This window comes from Sus scrofa, chromosome 15, assembly GCF_054392235.1.
Source record: "Sus scrofa isolate SSC_HxYL_T2T_F1_AM1 chromosome 15, Sscrofa_HxYL_maternal_Yorkshire_Landrace_v2.0, whole genome shotgun sequence".
Taxonomy (NCBI): domain Eukaryota; kingdom Metazoa; phylum Chordata; class Mammalia; order Artiodactyla; family Suidae; genus Sus; species Sus scrofa.
In genome coordinates, this window is record NC_139397.1 from 17,244,249 (window position 1) to 17,266,008 (window position 21,760).

Consider the following 21,760-nt stretch of genomic DNA (forward strand, 5'->3'; position numbering starts at 1 on the left):
CAAAAAAACAATTTTAGCAATAACACATATAAAATAAATCTAGAAGCTTACTTCCTCCCAGCCCCTTTGGTTGGTTGGTTGGTTGGTTGGTTGGTTGGTTGGTTGTTTTTGTCAGTGTTCAGGCTTAGGCCCAGTGACTGTCCCCCAACATTTCCAAGAGTCCCCTGGACAGCAGGAGGCGCTGTTTCCCATGAGCCACCCAGGCACTCTGGTTTGAGCCACTGCTTTCCTACCACCTTCCCGTTCATTATTCCATTCGGATCTCATTACCCCACCCAATCTGATTGGTGGGCAGACATTTGTGTCCTAAGTTAGAGGAGGGGAAACACCACACCAGACTTACTTGTTACAGCCACATGGCGGTTTGCTTTGCCTTCATCTATCACATCCATGACTTCCTCGGGGCTTGACACAAACCGCTCAGTGCACCCCTGCAAGACAGTCAGATCAGGTTCATCACTGAAAAAACTGAAAAGCAACAATACTTTGAAACAGTTAAGCATTTCCCCATTTCTCTTCTAGAGCTGCTGATCAAGAGAAAGGCTATAGCCTCAAGCCAACAACTTCTCCTCCTCACCTAGAACTTTAATGTTACTTTTAAAAGAAGTCTGAACAAACCCTAGGAAACCCAGAAGTAAACCATAAAAGTAATGCCTGATTTTAAATACATATCAATACTCAATAGCAAAGGAGACAGAAAATAAAAAAGAAAATCAATGACAGAAAAATAGATGAAATCTTGCTTTGCCTTACATTCTTAGCCACAAACTTAGACACTGAAGTCATAGATGTAACGCTATCTTAGGCTTTTCCGAATTGCCAGGTATGACAACTGTACTCAGTACCAAAGCCTCTTTAAATGTGAATAATAAATGTTTGTTCACTTCTCCAGTTCCTACCTCACGTGATTAGACATCTGTGATAGATTTACATAGATATGACTGAAAAAATTAAATGTTGATTTTTTTTAACCAGATGAATATTAAACATAAGGAATACAGTTAAATGTCCATATGCACTTTATAGATAATGTTCTGGGCATCTTATGTAACACTCAGACAGTGACTGGAGAGAAATCAACTACATCATTAATCAAGTTTTCCTCTTACCTTTACATATGGGACTCTGTTTTTATCTTCATGAACAGCCAAGTTTGTCTTGGATACTACAGAGATGATAATGATGACATGCAAAGAAGAAAAGGTAAAGACTATATTAGAAGAAAAACAGAAACTATTACAGAAGATAGGCAAATCTAATCTCTTTGCAATAACTGGTTTAAGCCGCGGCTGAAAATAAGCAGAGAGCCTGAAGGCAATAGAACATCTCTATAATTTCTTAAACAGAAGTGCTGTAAATCATTTCAACCTCCCTGGACTTTAGTTACAGAACACATAAAGGACTAGAATTCAGGTTCCTCACCATCCAGTAAGTCCCTGATTTTGTCCAAGTAGATTTCAAAGTAGGAAACCTGGAAAAAAAAAAAAAAAAGATTTTGAAAACAGAAATGCCATCCTTCAAAAACATCACTGTTAGAAATTGTAAAGGCATTTTATCATGCCATTGAAGAGTAAGCAGAGGGAAGCTACAAAGTGGAGATTCAGAGTCCTAGAGGGCACAGCTACAGCCAACTCCCCAGATTCCCCTGCTTGTCCCCCTGCTCTGAGTGCTGCTCAGTGGGCCAGTCTGCATCCCATAACAGAGCACTAGGGTTCCCTACGGTTCCAGCCAGGTGTTATTTATATCTTCGCTACGCAGCCTTCCAGGAGGACTCTACCTTTCCCCCCAAATGAGCTCTAAGCAAACTTCTAGGTAGGACAACAGCTGGAATGGAACATGCTCTTTACAATACTCTCAGTATAACTGTCAACGATCGGTAGCCCCTGCCTTAGGCATGATGTTGACAGTCTTATCAGACCAGAGAGGGATCATGTTCCAAACATTCACATGAAGAAGGTAGGGCAGTTTGCTTGGAACTGCAGAATTGTAACAGGGAGAGAGGTGGTGATAGTGGCCAGTTTGGGGGAGTCCAGGAAGAATTTGAACCAAATATAATTTAATCAATGACAATTGGACTGAGAGGGAAAGGAAACCTTCCAATTGATTACTCTCGAAGTTCAGTCCCAGCACTACCTATATCAGCATCTCCCAGGAGAAAACTTGATTAATGATGTTTAAATTGCCCTGAACCCCGCTACTAAATCAGAATCTCCAAGAATAGGACTTAAGAATCGACTTCTAAACTCCCCAGGTGATTCTTATCTTATCTCAGGCTGACATCTGAGAACAACTTTAACTAGATATGTGATCCTGGAATATTAATTCACAAGTAACCAAGGCCCTAGACCTCAATGCTGCTTTCTGTCAGATGAAGCCATTAGATTTGATGGTACCAAAAATTCCCTCTGGGATTCTGTACTCAAGTGTGCACTTGCCTTCTGCTGACCAGATCAATTTTTCTCTCCCTCAAGTTCATGGTTTTGGGGTTTCTTTTTTGAAATCTAAATGGAGGATTGGACCCCAAAAGGTGTTTTTTAAAAACTTGGTAAAACAGTTGTAAAGTTGGGATGTAACTCTAGAGGTAAAATCTCACGCCCACACCCCAGCTCTGGACTAGTCTTGCCTCCAGGTAGGGGGAAGTGAAGACCCCCTAACCCAGCACTAGCCCCAACCCAGCTCCGCTCTGATTATCTTTTGTGTGTGTCTGAGCCCAGAACCTCCTGATGTCCTCACTTCTCTGCGATCCAGGGTCCCGACTTCAAACCCTGGAATCTGAAGCTAAGCATCCTCTCCCTAACAACCTCTGCCTGCTTCCAACCTCTGAACATCTGTCAAATAGCTCTGTCACTGACCATCTCTGTTGCAGACACACCTACCTGATCTTTGAAAGCCGACCACTCTGGATACCTCTCCCTGTGACCAGAATCCTGGGGTCTGCTTGGCCTCTAACCTTTGACATCTGTAACCCGGACCTTCTGCAGCCCACTCAACCTTGGTTCCAATCTATCCTGTGTATTTCAGAACTGTCTGATTTTCACTAAGGCTTTTTTGTTATTTTTGAGGTCTTAAACAAGTGCCCTTATTTCCCTAGGTCACAGAGAAAATTATTTATACCTGAAGACCAGTCGTGACCTAGATATTAGCAAATCTGGCCATGAGAATCCTATTCACATTTTATAGAAGTAGAAGGAGATTTCTGATTTATTAATTTCTTTTTATGATAGCAGATAGTGGCTGCCTTTGGGGAGAGTTAATTTTGTTATTTTTGTCACTTCAAATACTTTGTAAGACCAGATGGAAGAAAGATAAATAAGTATTGTTTGGCAGTAAGAAAAGCATGTTCAGAAATAATGTTTAATATCTCTATGAGACTTACTTTAAGGAACAGATTTTCAATATTGCCTTAATCAAGCCTCTTTTTCTTGATTAAAACTGTCCTTACTCAGTTTAAAATAGGGAGTAGTCAAGAGCTAACCTGCCCACTTAAAACAATTATTATTTGTGAAATAAGGGAGCATGACTACAAATGCAAGACAGGAACCTGGACTATAAGATTCAGCCCTAGACCTGAGCGTTGTTCCTCCTCTCCCCCTTCATGCTGGGGCTGTTTTTATCTTAATAAGATTCTAATACAGGACCCTATTTTGAGGGCAATAATTGGTTTAACGTCTTACTCCAGGATTATCCCATAAGAACCCTCCAGTAGTTAAGGGATTTAAATGCAAACAGCCTTAAAGATGCACTAAGCGCCTAAATCTTGATCCCATCAAAGCAACAAGCCTCTGTATCCTCAGATATAAAGAATTCTAGCAAGGAGGAGAAGCTGGCTTTAGCCAACAAAGGGAGCTGCAGGGAAAAAGATCTGCTAGATGTAGTTTATAACTGGGCAAAGAGTTATTGCCTTGTTTTTATATAATTTGGGGAAGGTACCCACCAGAAGTAAGAAAAGGTGGAATACAATGTAATGGGGGTTGGTCAGATCAAGAGTCTAATCTCAACTCTGCCAAGGACCTGACTTGTCACTCAGGCCCTCTGGCTCTACAGCTTTGAACTTCAGCTTCCTCCTCTCTAAAGTGATGAGCCCGTGCACTTGGGTCCCAGCCTTTGAGGATGATCAGCCTCAGGGTTCATCTGCCTAGCTCCAAGTCTTCTTAGAACTGCCCCTTTCACCTCCCCATCCTCCATCAACCCCGTCTCCAGTCACTTGTGGTGGGGACCCCACCAGCCAAGTGCATCCCGGACACAGCTAATCTGAGCTAGGGGGTCACCTACTAGAGGCTGGGCCAATGGGCCCTTCCCAGGAGAATTAGGAACTGGAACTAAGGGAATGTGGAGCAGGAGCTGCCATACTGCCCTCTTTCCCATACCCCCAAAAAAGAAAGATGGTCTGGAATAAGGGAAAGAAATAAAGCAGGAGGGCAAAAACACAGGAACTGTAAGGTATGGAGTTTCTTTTGGGGGTAGTGAAATGTTCTGGAATTAAATAGTGATCATGACTGTATAGTTTTGAAAAGATACTAAAACCCAATAAATTATACCCATCAAAAAAGGTTAATTATATGGTATGTGAACTATATCTCAATTTTTTTTTTTTTTTGGTCTTTTCTAGGGCCGCTCCCACGGCGTATGGAGGTTCCCAGGCTAGGGGTCTAATCAGAGCTGTTGCTGCCGGCCTACACCAGAGCCACAGCAACACGGGATCTGGGCCGCGTCTGTGACCTACACCACAGCTCACGGCAACACTGAATCCTTAGCCCACTGAGTAGGGCCAGGGATTGAACCCGCAACCTCATGGTTCCTAGTCGGATTCATTAACCACTGTGCCACGGCGGGAACGCCTCAATTTTTTTAAGTTAAAAAGAAAAAAAAGGAGTTCCCGTCGTGGCGCAGTGGTTAACGAATCCGACTAGGAACCATGAGGTTGCGGGTTCGGTCCTTGCCCTTGCTCAGTGGGTTAACGATCTGGCGTTGCTGTGAGCTGTGGTGTAGGTTGCAGACGCAGCTTGGATCCCGCGTTGCTGTGGCTCTGGCGTAGGCCGGTGGCTACAGCTCCGATTCAACCCCTAGCCTGGGAACCTCCATATGCCGCAGGAGCGGCCCAAAGAAATAGCAGCAGCAACAACAACAACAACAACAACAACAAAAGACAAAAAAAAAAAAACCTAGGAAAAGCAGTGCCTAGATTTCTTGTTTCTCCACAACCCCCCACCCCCACACCTGCTATCAGATTCTGTCTCTTCCAACAACTTTCTCTATTTGCTTAAACAAGTGGCTTTCAGTCACCCACAAACAAAGGAACTCCAGTGAATATATCCCTGATACCAAGTGCTATGAATTAACAGCGCTAGTGAAAAGTAGAAATTTCGCTTTCCATTCAAATTTAAGCCAGAGCATAGCTTCTGGGTTTTTTTAAAAAACAAACAAAAACAAGGAGGAGAAGAATTCCCTTTCCCAGTGCTTCTCAGAGGGTGCTCTTCCAAACACCAGTCTATCATACTCTGAGGAGGAAAAGGATGTCCAGTCAAATAGTGGAAATGTGACAGATGACATGCCCCCACTGAAGAAGTGCATCACACAATTGCATATTTAGGCTTGCAGCAAATTTAACATTGTTCAGCATTTTCCAGGTTTATATGACCACAAAAGCCTTTTCCATGGTAGCACCACCTAGTAGTCATATGAGGGACTGCGTTCCATGGAACACACTTTGGGAAACGCTGTCTTCACCCAATCATGGACACAGGCCAGTCAAATCTACAGAAACCCACAGGGTAAAGGGTAGAATTCAGACAATTATTAAGATGATCCCATCCTAAAACGCCCTTTTACTGTATCACAAAATTTCCTCAGTACTGACCTTAAATAATAAACATGGCTCTGCTGACTACAGGAATGTCATTTAAAATACATAAAATCACCTTCCTTGTGCACATGAGAAGAGGAAAGCAAGCACAGCGAGGGACCCGGTTTCTTCTCTTGGGGTGGAATCAACAGCATTACCTTGATGTGGAACTCCAGATTTTCATCCATGGAATAGATATGGTCAAAGATGTCATGTGCGATCCTTGGAATGATGCCCATGAGCTGAGGGTCGTGGAGCTTCCCCTAGTAAGTGGAAAACACAAACACAGAAGCTAAAGAGTGCTGGGCACCCTGTGAGAGAGAGAGGGGCCCATACCTGGGTTCCTGAAATAGGACTCCATGCCAGAGGGGCACCCATGCAGGCACTCCTTGATCCCTTGCAGATCTACCCGATGTGCCAAATATCATCAGTTGAACTTTATAAACCAATTAAGACAATCAATTTATCAATTTCTATTTATGTGTGTATGTGGTCATGCCTGTGGCATGAGGAAGTTCCTGGGCTGTGGATCAAACCCACACCATAGCAGCGAACCACCACAGCAGCACCTGATCCTTAACCCACTGAGCCACCAGGGAACTCCTATCAATCTCTTTTTAAAATCTGTAATTAGAGATCCTGTTGTGGTTCAGAAGTTTAAGGACCCAGTGTTGTCTCTGTGAGGATGTGGGTTCGATTCCTGGCCTTTCTCAGTGGGTTAAGAATCCAGCATTGCTGTTAAGCTGCAGCATAGGTTGCAGATGTGGCTTGAATCCAGTATTGCTGTGGCTGTGGTGTAGGCCTCAGCTGCAGCTCCAATTCAACCCTTGGCCCAGGAACTTTTATATGCTACAGGCATGGCCATAAAAAGAAAAAAAATCTATAATTCCCAGCCTGAATTGTTCCAAATAATTTCTGACTGTTTCTAATATGTAAACCTGCTTATAAAATAGCAGGTCAGGTAAAACAAATGTTTATTTTATTCTGACTATCACTAAATCCATTTTCAACATCCAAAATTTTTTGCCTCACAAAACTTTCAAAAAGATGTACCCTAGGACCTGAAAGCAATTCCTAGAGAAGCGTTCTAGAAACGCTTAAAGCAACAGGCTTAGCACAGACCTAGGTGTACAATGGCAGAGAGCCTTCTTTACGCCACACTCAAAGGAACACTTAAAATTGTACGTTAAACAACCTGTCAGTGTGCAAACTCAGAGTTTGCACAGCTAAAGTGACTGCCAGCCACTGTATTCCTAGAGAATGACTCTGCCTTTCGGAAGTTCTAAAATTCTAAGAAGAAATGGAATTAGGAGAAAAGCATAAAACCCAGTTTGTTCTCTAGTTTTCCCGAGATGCCCAACAGTCTTACAATTTCAGCTCATATACCCTTGTTCCAAATCTGCCCAATACCTGTAGAATCTGCTTTGTTTCCCCCAATCGAGCCCTCTTTTTTCTTTCAGGAGTACACTACTTAGTGTCTCTCTGACAGGGTGGCTTTCTAGCCAACATCTGGGTTCTCAAAAGCAAGAAGTCACATGAGCCCTGGCACTGACTCCAGACCCCAAAGCACTTTACATTATGAATCCTCCTTCACCCACCTGCTTCCTGACCTTCCACACTGTGCAAAGCAGGAGAAAGGCTGAATTCAGACACATCTGTCCTCCGGCAAAGCTCTCTTACTGGGAAAACAGGTACTCTCCCGGCATGCTTCATCTGCTAAGAATCCTAAATTACATAATGTGTTTCTGTTGTTTTTTAGTTTCTGTACACTCTCTAAGGACAGGATGGCCAGTGCATATGTATTTCTTCCTACTGCTTATGACACTTGGCATGGTATCTATTGCACAGAATTATTACAGAATTTAAGTTAAATAGTATATATAATGTGTTTAGTGACAATCAACGTTAGCTTTATTATTTAGCTCTTAATTAAGCAGTGGTGGTATATTTGACCTGAAGAGTCTGAAAACACATTTCTACCCCAGATTTTTTTTTTTCTTATGAAAACAAAACCAAGTAACTGAGCCTTCACTTCTCATTGGCCATCATAAACATGGAACAAATCAAATATTGGGTCCCACAGGCTCTAGATGGTGGAAATTGCTGGCAGAAATGGTACAGTGAAAACACAAATCTCTGTCCTGTCAAATGTCATGACACCACTGAGCCGACCTGACTCAGAGTCCAAAGAATGCTCCCCCCACCCAGCTCTTTCATAATTCATCGTAATCCCTCAGCTTCTCCTCAGTGGCCCACAGCCAAGGAAAGATGACTGATAATCCAAAAATCATTTATAATTGACTCAAAGCTGTTTCCCTAGATGCTTTCCCTTTCAACAGATTCATCTCCCATTGATTCCTGGCTCACACAAGTATTGACATCCTTTGTCTGCCTTGGTCAGGGAAAGAACCAAGGCAGAACCAGGATGAGTCTGGACACTCCCTGTCTTGTTTCCCTGAAGACCCCACCCAAAAAATCATGTGATGAGGAGCACACATTCCCTGGAAAAGGCATAATAATTCCCCACCCCATAGTGAGGGTGACACCCAAATCTACCGCAGGTTTAAGGGCTGGGATGCTTGCTCTAGCTCAGAAACCCGAGAGTGGTGAGGGCCTCAGAGGCCGCCGAAACAATCATGTGTGTGCACATGCGTGCGCGCGTGTGTGTGCATGTTTTTGTGTGCGTGTGGTGTTGATTTGTGCAGTGTTCATAAATATGTATGTGAATGTGGGGTATGATGGATGTGCATGCAGTATGTGTGGGAGGGTGTGCTATGGATATGTGTCACGTGGGTAGGTGTTCAGTGTTGGTTTCTGAAGTGCTAGTGTGTGTGGTGTGTGTGTGTGGTGTGGCTGTGCATGTGCAGTGTGTGTATTTGTGGTAAGGGTGGTATATTCAGTGTGTGGGTGAGAGCGGTGTGTGGATATGTGTGTTGTGGGGGATGGATGTGTGTGGTATCTGTGGTGTAGAGGTCTTTGGTATGTGGGAGACAGAGAGGTGTTCCATAAAGGTCTTCACTGCTTTTGTGTTGATCGCTTTGCAAATGAAATACACATGTTCGCACACACAATCAACGGTCAGCTCAGGCAATAAAGGGTGGTAAAGAAACAAAGAGCTATAGAAACTCAGGGAACAGAAAAGGGCTTTCGCACCAGCTGGGGTGACAAGGGACGGCTTCCTTAAGAGACACCACATCTTGAGGGACAAGTAAGATTAAGGATGGACAAAGAGGACATGGGCAGAGGAGCCGAGGTGGCTGTGCTAGAACAAAGCTAGGAGCTGGGAGAATATGTCCCTTCAGAGAACAAAGGCAAGTTTCGTTGGCTGCAGGATCAGAGATGGACTTGAGCAGCAAAGGAATGTAAGGCTGCCTCATCGTGTCTCTCTCAGAGAGGAAAAAGAAGATACATTTTAATACTCGCATCCCGTATAATTCCCTTCAAAACCTTTTCCCACTTCGGAAGGCAGCCTCTTGGAGCATGTGTGAAGCAGAAACCAGACCCAGGCCATTGGCCATGGAACAAGACTCGCTTTGTTCCAGCCCCAGTGGCCTCCTCAACCTCCCAAGCAGGACAGAGTTTCCTGAAACACTTGAGATGGGAGGGCAGGGGGGCCCGTCAGCACCCAGGGGCACCAATGCCCTCAGACAGGCTCATTAAAAATCACTTGGCAGCGCCTGGGTGGCACAGCAGCCTGCACCCTCCAGGGCCTCCAGGTGGCCCTTTGGGCAGAAGGAAAAACACAGCATGTCTCCAGCATCTAAGTCAGTGTACAGGGGATGACGGCCAAGCGGGTCCCAGGGCCAAGAGGAGTCCTTCCCAGCGCCACATGCAGGACAAAGGCCTAGCCCTCATCCCTGTGCAACCAGCACCCAGTAGCCCCAGGCATGCAAGGCCACGGGAGCTGGGCCCAGCATGGAGCTTAGCACCAGCACTGCCAAGGGGTTCATATTTGCGCTGAAAATCTGCCTTAAATGCACCATCCTCAGAAGCTAATCTTTCCAGTTTTATATAGGCTTATCTGTTTGTTCCCCTCAATAGAAGGTAATGGAATCACCACTGGATGTCAGACCAAAACGGGAGGATTAAAATGAAAAACAGCTTTTAAATGTGACAGCTCTGCCCATTCAGGGAGCTGACACCCCCTTCCGAAAGCCTTTAAAAGATCACAATGTGTAATGCCAAATATATAAATCCTCCTTTCAGATGGTGAGAGTCCTGCAGGGTTTTTTTTTTTTTAATTTAATTGCATTCCAGGGTCCTGGATTTCCTGGTCTCCTACAGTCTCTAGACCTCAGCTTGGTGCTCATCCTTTCCTCTCTTTTCCTCTAAAATATCCCCTACCTACAGTCACCCTCAGAAAGAGCCAGATGAAGTTGGGGAGGGGGAGAAGGTACCAGGAAAGGATCCCACCACCCACTCCTTCCTCCCGTGGGCTTAAGGGTGTGATCCGCCAAAGTTACAATAAAGAAAAGCAACTCCTTACTATAAGCCTTTTAAAACTGACAAGAATGGGAGTTCCCGTCGTGGCGCAGTGGTTAACGAATGCGACTAGGAACCATGAGGTTGCGGGTTCGATCCCTGGCCTCGCTCAGTGGGTTAACGATCCGGCGTTGCCGTGAGCTGTGGTGTAGGTTGCAGACGTGGCTCGGATCCCGCGTTGCTGTGGCTCTGGCGTAGGCTGGTGGCTACAGCTCCGATTCAACCCCTAGCCTGGGAACCTCCATATGCCGCGGGAGCAGCCCAAGAAATGGCAAAAAGACAAAAAAATAAAATAAAATAAAATAAAACTGACAAGAACGGAAAGGTGACAGAATGTGGGCAAGTGTGAGAGTGGCCGGCACCAAATCCCATTCCCTTAGGTCTCCGTGAGTCCCTCTGGCCCCACAGAGAGGCTCACATTTAATAAGATAACTCCAATTTTGGTTTGAAAGAGCAGGCATACTTTGCCATCCCCTCACACTAGCTTCCCTGACACACACACAAACACACACACACACCCCAAACGAGGACTGTACTCTGGGCACAGGTCTCTCCTTTGATGGTTTACCAAGTAAATTTCTGACATTTAGCAAATACCTTCTATTTCCCAAAGATGAATTACTCCAAGAGCTTAAAAGGTCACTCTTGTAAGCATTCTGTAAGATTTAGAGGGCTTCTAAATATTGCATTTTGGGGTATTGTGTATTATTTGGTAATTTTCAAAAAAACTAGAGAATGAGTCCCTCATAAGAAGCCATCTCTTAATCTCTCTCTCAAGAGTTCCCTAGTGGTTCAGCAAGTTAAGGATCTGGCATTGTCACTGCTGTGGCACGGGTTCGATTCCTGGCCCTAGAACTTCTGTGTGCTACAGCACAGCCAAAAAAAACAAATCTCTTTCTCCCTTTATTTCTCATGCCTTATGACCTCCAAAGGAGTCTGTCCATGGCTACTGAAGTGGACAGAACTTAAGAAATGTACCCCTGTAGCTTTTCTAGCACCTAAAAGGTTGAGGGTCTGGGGCCCAGCAGGAAAGGCAGGCAAGGGGCCAGGCTGGATCCAGGGGACACCCATGCCCGCACATCACTTCCAAGAAGCATGGCAGAAGAGGGGGAGGTGGAGAGAGATGAGGCTCAGGGGTCAGGGAACAGTCCTGCTCCATTAAGAAGAGGGGCAAATAAATCTTGTGCTTCTTTGGATCCATGCAGTCTCTAAACTACTTGGTCTCCAGCAAAAGGAGGGAAATTGAGTCAACACAACAGGAATGAGAGCCCCCAGGGTCAAACCCCACCCTTGAAATTGATGGGAGCAGAACATCAGAGCCTGAGGAGTTTAGCCTCGTGCCTTTGAAATCTCTTCTTCAGTAGGAATGATTCATAAGCTAAACCGATTCTGCACCAGCCGTCTCAGTGACATTCCCAAGAGGGGACCATAAATGAGAAACTTCAGCTGGAAGGATTAAGGATTCACCTACCCTGTTCAATTTCCCAAACTTCCTCTGTGCAATTTCTCATAATAACCACTCTTCGCCTCTCCTCACCTGTCAGATGGGCCCAGCCTTTAGAATTATCCAGCCTAACGTCCATCTAGGAGTTGAAACCAGAGTAAAAAGCAGGCAAAGAAGAGGTAAAGGGGGCCAATTTTCTCTGCAGGCATGCCTTGTCTGGAGCCACAGAGCTTCAAGGCCAACAATTTGAGCTGGGGTCACACCCTCAGGTGCACAGAGGGGCCAGGTATGTAAGTTTCCAAGGAAGGACAGTGAACATTTGCTCATGATGTGCGTGGAAGGAAGTAGGGCCCCACAATGGAGGGCCTGGCCCCACACTTGTGGGTCGGCCAGGGCCACTACGAGCCTATTATTTTCACTGCTATTTTATTAAAGCCCTCCTAATGAGAGCCACTGCCCCACACACCAGCAATGTAAATAAAAAGGTGAATAAGGCAATTAAGACCCCTGCTCCAGGGAAGCTTCCACTTTTTATCATTATGAAATTTCACCCAGAGTTTCTAGATCTTCAGAATTTTCAACCAAAGTTGGAAACAGAATTGTTTGAAATCATCCCGTTTCAAACACTGCCTGCAATTTAAAAAACAAACAAAAAGAAACCACTGTGCAGGTCAAACAAAAATATGTCTATGGGTTGAATTTGATCCACAAGCCAATTTCTTTCAACCTCTGACTTACCGTTTTTTATTTCTTCAGAAGAAACTCATTTCCCCAGAGGCTCTTCTTAGAGTAAATGATTTTTTTTCTTTTTTCTTATTATGGCTGCTCCTGCAGCATATGGAAGTTCCCAGCCAGGGACTGAATTGGACCTTCAGCTGCAGGCCTATACCACAGCCATGGCAACACCAGATCCAAGCCATATCTGCAACCTACATCACAGCTTGCAGGACACCTGATCCTTAACCCACTGAGTGAGGCCAGGGATCGAACCCACATCCTCACAGAGACAATGTCAGGTCCTTAACCAGAGAGATGACGGGAACTCCGGAGTAAATGATTTTCACAACAAACTTTCTCAGCAGGATTGGGGCTGCATTCCATAAGGATACTCACACCACTGTTTAGCTTATTGTTGTTTTTTTTTTTTTTTAACTTTTAGGGCCACACCCACAGCATACAGAAGTTCCCAGGCTAGGGGTCGAATCAGAGCCACAGGCAGCACCAGATTAGAGCTGCATCTGCAACCCACACCATAGCTCACAGCAACGCCGAATCCCTGACCAACTGATCAAGGCCAGGGATCAAACCCACATCCTCATGGACACTAGTCAGATTCGTTTCCCCTGCACCACATCAGGAACTCCCTGATGATTATTTTAAATAGAATTTATTATTATTATTTTGACAGGGCTATCAAGAAAAGATTTTGTAAATTTTTTTTAACAAAAGCCTTTTTTTAAAATATTGAATTCCAGAGTTTCCTCGTGGCTCAGCAGGTTAAGGATCTGGCATTGTCACTGCTATGGCTCTGGTTACTGCTGTGGCACAGGTTCAATCTCTGGCCCAGGCATTTCCACATGCTACAGGTGAGGCCAAAAATAACCAACTAACTAACTAACTAAATAAATAAATAAATAGTAAAATACTGAACGCCTGATATTTTCTTTCTCACCACTATTTTTAAAACTCCTCAAAGACAATAAATTGTGACACAAACATAACCATGCCCTTCACCATCTCAATTATCAGTTAAAAAAAGCCACAGGCCCCTCCGATTTTTCTGGAAGCACTACTTCTGTTCAGTCATCTCAGAGACCAGCACCACAGCACGCTGCAATCTTACCTCCATGGTGTGTGTTTTTCCTGATGAAGTCTGTCCATATGCAAAAATTGTCCCATTATAACCTTCAAGGACATCTGCAAGCAAGAAAAAAAATTTGAAATTAACTCATGGCTTTGATTGTATGCCAGTGCTGGTTGCCTATTTTAAAATTACATTTTCCAAATGGGCCCATCTCATTTTTCACACAAATGATGTATTTCAACTCCATTTGCATTTTAAGTAGAATTGTGAGATAAAAGCAGAAATAAAGGCCTCCACTGCTTCACAAAGAAAAAGAAATGGACTCACATGCCTACAGAATATATTAATGAAGAAAGAGGCAGACATACTTCCTCCTAGTAACGTCGAAATCAAGACAGATACGAGCAGGGCATTTTCTTTTTAGCAGAAGGATGTTTGCGTTTTCCTCTCTACGTTGATCTCTTGAGATCAGTCAAGAGGGTAAAAAAACATTGGTGTGACTGTGCCCTGGGTCTCTGGAGAAAGCAGAGTAGAATTTCTCTCCTGAGGATCTGATTTGGGTCAGTTTAAACCCTGGCCTCATCGGGCTGCTTGGGGAGGGTTCTTGAGAGAAGGCCACACCAGAGCACCTTCTGAACAGAGCTAGTGCAGAGCTGGTAAGGGGACCAGGGTCCCCCTCTGTAAATTGAGAGACATGGTGACAATCCAATCAGCCCAGAAACCAAATGGGCCCCAACTCAAAAAATTTTTTTTTCTTTTTTTTTGCTATTTCTTTGGGCCGCTCCCGCGGCATATGGATGTTCCCAGGCTGGGGGTCAAATCGGAGCTGTAGCCACCGGCCTACGCCAGAGCCACAGCAACGCGGGATCCGAGCTGCGTCTGCAACCTACACCACAGCTCACGGCAACGCCGGATCATTGACCCACTGAGCAAGGGCAGGGACCGAACCCGCAACCTCATGGTTCCTAGTCGGATTCGTTAACCACTGCGCCACGAAGGGAACTCCCCCAACTCAAATTTAATGCCTCTGTGGCCAGCAAGAGGACCCGGCCATGAGCTCAGGAATTTCTCTTAATTACACAATGAGCACACTGTGCCAGCCCCCAACACTGCGGGCCACCTCCCTCTCACACAGGGATGGGGTGGAGGTGGGGTGGGCAGGGGCATGCAGACAGACGGTCCGACAGATGAGGCTGTAATGCGCTGAAGACTATCTGTGGGAATTCTTTCAGAGCCGCAGGGGTGATAAAATATATTCGGCACTCATTTCCCTCTACCCTCCTTCAGCCACATATAAATCTCACAAGAGGAATGATGATCCTTCATGTCCTGGACCACCATCCCTCCGTAAAGAAGTCCTCCTCATCCCTAAAAGCAGGGCAGGTCCACTCCAGGTCACGAACCAAAAAAAACCAAGCCAGGCAACCAGCTCCATTTATTTCGGGCCCTGATTAGGTTTGCTGGTTTGCTTTTATGGTCCCTCTGAATTTTATGATGCCAGTTAGTTTTTGTTGTTTGTTTTTTGGTTTTTCTTGTCTTTCCAGGACCACCCCCAGGGCACATGGAGGTTCCCAGGCTAGGGGTCCAATCAGAGCTGTAGCTGCCGGCCTATACCAGATCCTTAACGGCAATGACAGATCCTTAACCCACTGAGCAAAGCCAGGGATTGAACCTGCATCCTCATGGATGCTAGTCAGGTTGGTTAACCGCTGAGCCACAATGGGAACTCCCAGTTTTTGTTGTTTTGTTGGGTCTTCTAAAAAAAATCTATATAACATTTTACTGATCTGAGGTTATAGAGTGTGAACAGGGATCAGAAAAGAAAGCAGGGTTTTCCCTCAGGAGGCCAGAAAAGGGAAAACTAAGTGGCAGGCAGGATATTTTTTTTTAAATCCTAGCAGCCCTCAACAGTTTGCCTCAAGCTATATTGAGAAAGAGAAAATGTTCACACGTATCTGACTTCTGGTAATGGTTTCCCTGGTAACGGAGGAAGCAAAAACTTGATGACTACAGTGTAAGGGTTGGAGTTCAAGCTTTAGCTTTCTCGAAAATGCCAACCTGCTCAGAGAAAGGCCTCCTCTGGTATAAAAACGTCAGCCAGAGTGGAGAGAGAGCTTCCACACAACCACGAATGCGACAGGCTTTCCAGAACCCAAAGAATAATGTCTCCACCTTTTGGTTGTTGTTGTCAAATTCTGTATTCATGGCCCAAACTCCAGACAGTGGGAATGCTGGTCACAATCACAACACTAAAGCTTCTATATATTAGAAATTGAACACACACTCCCACACTGTAAGGGCTTCCTCAGCTTAAGCTTCTGTGGAGGAAGCACAGCTCAGGTATGAGGACCAGAGGAAGGGAGCCAGGGCCAAGGATCCCTCTGGTCCCCATCACGGCCGATGATCACCCAGCAAATCCACCTGCACGGAGGTGGCTCTAAGCAACCTGCCCGACCCTGAAGAAACCTCAGCTCAGAGCCAAGACCTATGGACAAGAAAGCCCAGCACATGCTTCTTTCTCTGTCAGGAAGCAATGGGGCCAGGGCATCTGAATCGGGCCCCACAGATGCCCCCAGGCTCATTCCACCTACTATATCCGCCCTCATGGGAGTGAATGCACAATCCTAACTCCTATGGGTTGATGCTCAGCAAACTTCTGCAGGTTAAGGACTGGGATACACACAGGAAAACAAGAGCTCAGGGACAGCACCATTTGCTCAAAGACAGGGAGCTGAGGTGCACGAGAGACTCTACTTGCAGAAACCCAGGTTGTTTGTGGCCACTATTTCAACACTGCACACAAGTACTTTTTTTTGTTTTGTTTTAAGTAAAAGAGAACACAAAAGCCCATTAGAACAAATTCCACTTGACCTTTAAAGTGTTCACAATTGTGTGACAATTAATTTGCTGTTGGAGAATCTATCCCTGGTGTTCCAGGGTGAACAGGGCTGATGTCATCCTCTATCAACCCGATTCTGAGTCAGAAGGTAATTTAAAAAGAAAACAAAAAGCTCTTAGAACCCAAGGTTCTCTACTTTCTTCTAAACTCCAGGCTTTGGGGGGGTTGGTTTGTTGTTGAGTGAAGAGGAGAAGCCAGAAAGGGGATGCAGGACAAAAGAGCATCTGAGGCTGGACCGCTGAGACAACAGGAGGTAGAGGACACCCACCAAGGATAGAAAGGTGAGGGAACAGGTCTGTGCTCTACACCACTGAGCCACACAACCACCCCACCCGCCTCTCCAGAAACAGTCCGCAGAAAGGCACTTTCATGGCCTTGAATGACAGGTCCTAGGCCCGAGGAAAGCATTTGTTTCACTCCGCCATAACAGAACAACTGTTTCTAAACACCAGCCTTGGAGCCAGGAACCAGCCCAGCTGGACAGAACCTTTCTTTGTGATGGGGTATGGCGTGATGTGACTTCAGCTCATACCACCCAGCCAGCAGTGCCCCACAAACACAGCACACATCTGTCTAGCAGCCAAGCAAACCCAAAAGAGAGGATACATTTCACCTCCTCTTGCAAACTAGGGAGGCAGGCTTTCCATCCTAGTGGAGGATGTCCAAGTCCTGTTGAAGCAGAAGAGTTAGTTCCATTGTCAGGTAAGAATCTGGGGAAGACAAATAACAAGTGCTGGAGGGGCTGTGGAGAAAAGGGAACCCTCCTGCACTGCTGGTGGGAATGTAAACTGGTACAGCCACTATGGAGAACAGTTTGGAGATACCTTAGAAATCTATACATAGAACTTCCATATGACCCTGCAATCCCACTCTTGGGCATCTATCCGGACAAAGCTCTACTTAAAAGAGACACGTGCACCCGCATGTTCATTGCAGCACTATTCACAATAGCCAGGACATGGAAACAACCCAAATGTCCATCAGCAGATGATTGGATTCGGAAGAGGTGGTATATATACACAATGGAATACTACTCAGCCATAAAAAAGGATGACATCATGCCATTTGCAGCAACATGGATGGAACTAGAGAATCTCATACTGAGTGAAATGAGCCAGAAAGACAAAGAAAAATACCATATGATATCACTTATAACTGGAATCTAATATCCAGCACAAATGAAATTCTCCTCAGAAAAGAAAGTCATGGACTTGGAGAAGAGACTTGTGGCTGCCTGATGGGAGGGGGGGGAGGGGGAGGGATCGGGAGCTTGGGCTTATCAGACACAACCTAGAATAGATTTACAAGGAGATCCTGCTGAATAGCATTGAGAACTATGTCTAGATACTCATGTTGCAACAGAAGAAAGGGTGGGGGAAAAATGTAACTGTAATGTATACAGGTAAGGATAACCTGACCCCCTTGCTGTACAGTGGGGAAATAAAAGAAATTATAAAAAAAAAAAGAATCTGGAGAAGATGTAATCATACCTATATACCAGTGTGCCTGAGAAGGCTGCTGTGGCCTCCTATCAACTCTCCAGGTGACATGGTGGCCTGATAATGGCATCAGAGTCTCGAGCAATAGTGGCTGACAGCTCACTCCTGGCTTGGACTCCTAAGGCTGTCACAAGCTGGCCACACCACTCAGGCAGGTCACGCCAAAAAATGAAGAGGCAGCCTTGCTGAACACTGGTGACAACCAGGATGCTGGGCCCAACCAGGGTGAAGGGCAGCTGCTGCGCCCAGACAAGGGCATGCTACATCCTCAGAATGGAAGCATGTCTCATTTCTGGTGGACAACCAGGGTCACCCTGTGGTTCTGGAACCCAGTCTCTGTTCTCTCCCTTCTCCTCCACCCCCACTCCTATCCCTGTCTTTGCAATGCTTGGTTAATAGTCTGTACAGCCTGATAGAAAAGGAAAAACCCATTCAACAGTTATCAAATGCTCATTTCGGGCCCACCAGAAAAGTGGGGGCAGGTACAGAAACATTCAAGTAAGTCACACAAACCTAGCTTAAAGGCCCAACCTCATCACTCCCTAAATGACCTGGCCAAGTTATTTCACCTCAATTATCTCTATAGTTCAATGAGAATAATAATGCTCACACCTCGTAAAACTATAAAGATTTAAAATGCAGTAACACAGGTAAAATGAATAGAGGGTGCCTGATGGATAACAGTAACTTAATAAATATTTTTCTTCTTAAGAATCACATGTAAGAGTTCCCATTATGGAGCAGTAGAAACGAATCCGACTAGTAACCACGAGGTTGCGGCTTCGATCCCTGGCCTTGCTCAGTGGGTTAAGGATCTGGCATTGTTGTGAACTGTGGTGTAGGCTGCAGACTTAGCTCAGACCCTGTGTGCTGAGGCTGTGGCATAGCTGGCAGCTGTAGCTTCAATTTGATCCCTAGCCTGGGAAACCCCATATGCCACAAGTGCGGCCCTAAAAAGCAACAACAACAACAACAACAAAGAAGAGTCATATGTAATATAACAATAAAATAGATCGGGAGTTACCATTGTCACCTAGTGGCAACAAATCAGACTAGTATCCATGAAGATGTGGGTTTGATCCCTGGCTTCACTCAGTGGTTAAGGATCTGGCATTGCCATGAGCTGTGGTGCAGGTCGCAGATGCGGCTCAAACACCGAGTTGCTGTGGCTGTGGTGTAGGCCAGCAGCTGCAGTTCCAATTCAACCTCCAGCCTGGGAACTTCCATATGCCACAGATACGGCCATAAAAAAGGGAAAAAAAAATAGATCTGATAATATCCTAAGCTTAAAAACTCTTCAATGGGTCCTCACTGCCTACAGGCCCATTAATTTCTACCAAACTCTGATCCAGCCTAACTTTTTAGGTCTCATCAACACGCACCCTGTACCACTCTAAGCTGCCCATACAGTGTAAGTCTTTATGCTTTTGCTTTTGCTATTCCTCTGCTTGTACAGTCCTACATATTCTACAGTCCTCAGAGCCCAACTTTTCCAAGAAGCCTTCCTTAATTTCCGATCTTCTTCCTCACCTACCAAAATCAACAGTATTAAGTGACTTTCTTCTGTGCTCCTATAGCATTTTGCACACACCCATCTTAAAGCACATAATCCCCACATGTATGATAATTATGCATGCATCTGTCTCTTTTCCTATACTCAAAGGCTCTTGCAGAGTCTTGCGTATCTTGGTGGCTCCAGTCCCTAACAGTATTTACCATGCGGTAAATACCAAATATACTTGCATAAAAATATGAACGAAGAAACAATCAAGTGAATGAAGTTTAAAGAAATTAGAACTGGGAAGTAAAAAACCGTCTTCTCTAGCACCTGATGGTCTACATCCAGTTAATAGTGAAGGCAAATGGCAGGAGTGGCTTCTGCAGGCAGAGACAGAGTCACTCCTGCTTCAGCAACAGCAAATTAATCATGGTGTCTAATTCCTAGGGTGTCCACAGGAACCTTCCTATTACCACACTGGTAGTCACAAACCTTATATCCTCTTCTAGGAGAAATGGGGGAGACTCTGCAAACTCTTTCAGGTAGCATTTTGAAAAACACACCAGACACAGATGAGAGCATGGGAGATGCCACGGCTCTACAACTAAATGTTTGAAATATTTTTTTAAACTCAGGGAAGTTAAAGGTAATGCAAAGAAAGACTGAGAGAGAATAAAGCTGTCCAGTTAAAAGGAGTCTTCCTGATCTCAAAAACATAAAGGGTTTAGAGAGACTTGAAAGGAAAGTTCACCGATTCACCGCATCACCATGAATCTCGGAGACTGCAGGGACCTTCAGAAGTCACTTGACTCAATTCTTGGCCTCCAGGAAAAGACCCCCACTGCACCACCCTCTGTTCCTGATTTAAATGGGGCTCGTCATGGCCAGAGACACCTCAGCTGTTCCTGGTAATCTAGTCCAAGCAGTTCTTTCTTATATCCCTACATTCTACCTTGCTGGTGCAGAAATACACAGCCACTTCCCCTCACACAAGCCTCAGTGGATGCTAAAAAAGAAGTTAGCTGTATAGCAGAAGTTGACAGAACATTATAAATCAACTATAATTTAATTACAATAATTTTTTTAAAGTTAAATCAGTCTTCATCATGCCCCTAATAATTTCCTTTCAAGGGGGAATAAGATATTCTTTGTTGCTACAAAATGAGTTTATTTATGTTATATTTATGATGTCTGTTTACCATATCATGTCAGAGCCTAATTTTATTCCAAATAGTTTTCTTGTGGCTCACTATATATTTGGGCCTCAAGTTATCCACAGTTAGGATGTCCACAAAAACCCCAGAGACTGCCCATTTCTGACATTTCATATTATAGAAAAAAATCTAAACACTGAAAGGGATCCAAACTTAGGCAGTAAATAAAGACTTAAAGATTATTATTACTGTTTGTTAATCACAGGATTTTTTTTTTAAATGGAGTGTATCCATTTCTAATTACAATGTCGACTTAGAGAGGACGGGTATGTATTTAAATTGCCCTCAAGCTTAGCACAGCACATGGTAAATACTATTTGATTCTGATAATGAAGGAGGAGAGAAGAAAGAAATTCTGGCTCATATGTGATCAATCTTACTTCAATAAAAATATGAAAGGGCCTGATAAAAGAGGGGCAGGAGGGCTGACTAGGAGCAAACTAGAACTATATACTCCAGAAAGCAACAGAAAATATGTTTAGATAGAAAGAGAAGAAAAAGAGCAGAGGTAGAAAGTAGACAAAAAGTACCACAAGATACAGACCCATATTATTAATTCAAAAAGACCTCATATTCAGGCTTTTTTTTTTTTTTCTCTTCGGTTTTCTATAATAATCTTACTGTGATGACCTTCACATTTAATTGATGTCTGCAATACGAATGCAAATAACCATACACCTCAGTAAGAAACATGAGATGCTGACGGGCTGCTCCCACGCAGGTGTCCAGGGTCAGAATTAATCTAACAGATGTACCCAGGGCTGATTTTCATGCATTTCAAATAGTTAGTCAGCTGAGCTTCTAAAAACAGGCATATCTAATATGACAAGTTGTGTGTGGGGGGGGGTTGCTTTCACTTTTCACTCTTTGAAAATCTAGAGCCACCTATAAAGGTGACAGCATCAAGACATTTGAAAGCACAACTGCTGCAACATTCAAATCTGAAGGCAAGGATTTGATGATGAAAAGCAAAGGAGCAGGAGATGCCCCTAGGCTCTGTCCAGATGGCCAGCTCCCCAAAGGCAAGCTCCATCCTGCCCCTGATTTGAAAGGGCAAGGTAGAGCAACATGTAAATTG

The 21,760-nt window shown here is 44.6% G+C and overlaps 1 protein-coding gene across 1 annotated transcript in view; it reads right to left on the reverse strand.

Moving 5' to 3' along the window:
- Positions 1 to 21,760, reverse strand: part of KIF5C (kinesin family member 5C) — a 169,334-nt gene that overhangs the window by 88,888 nt on the left and 58,686 nt on the right. The window contains exons 3-7 of the mRNA XM_003359416.5: positions 13,612 to 13,685; positions 6,001 to 6,105; positions 1,423 to 1,471; positions 1,110 to 1,165; positions 344 to 431 (exon numbers count right to left, since the gene is read on the reverse strand). Coding sequence (XP_003359464.1) covers positions 344 to 431; positions 1,110 to 1,165; positions 1,423 to 1,471; positions 6,001 to 6,105; positions 13,612 to 13,685 — 372 coding nt within the window. The remainder of the gene's footprint in view (positions 1 to 343; positions 432 to 1,109; positions 1,166 to 1,422; positions 1,472 to 6,000; positions 6,106 to 13,611; positions 13,686 to 21,760) is intronic.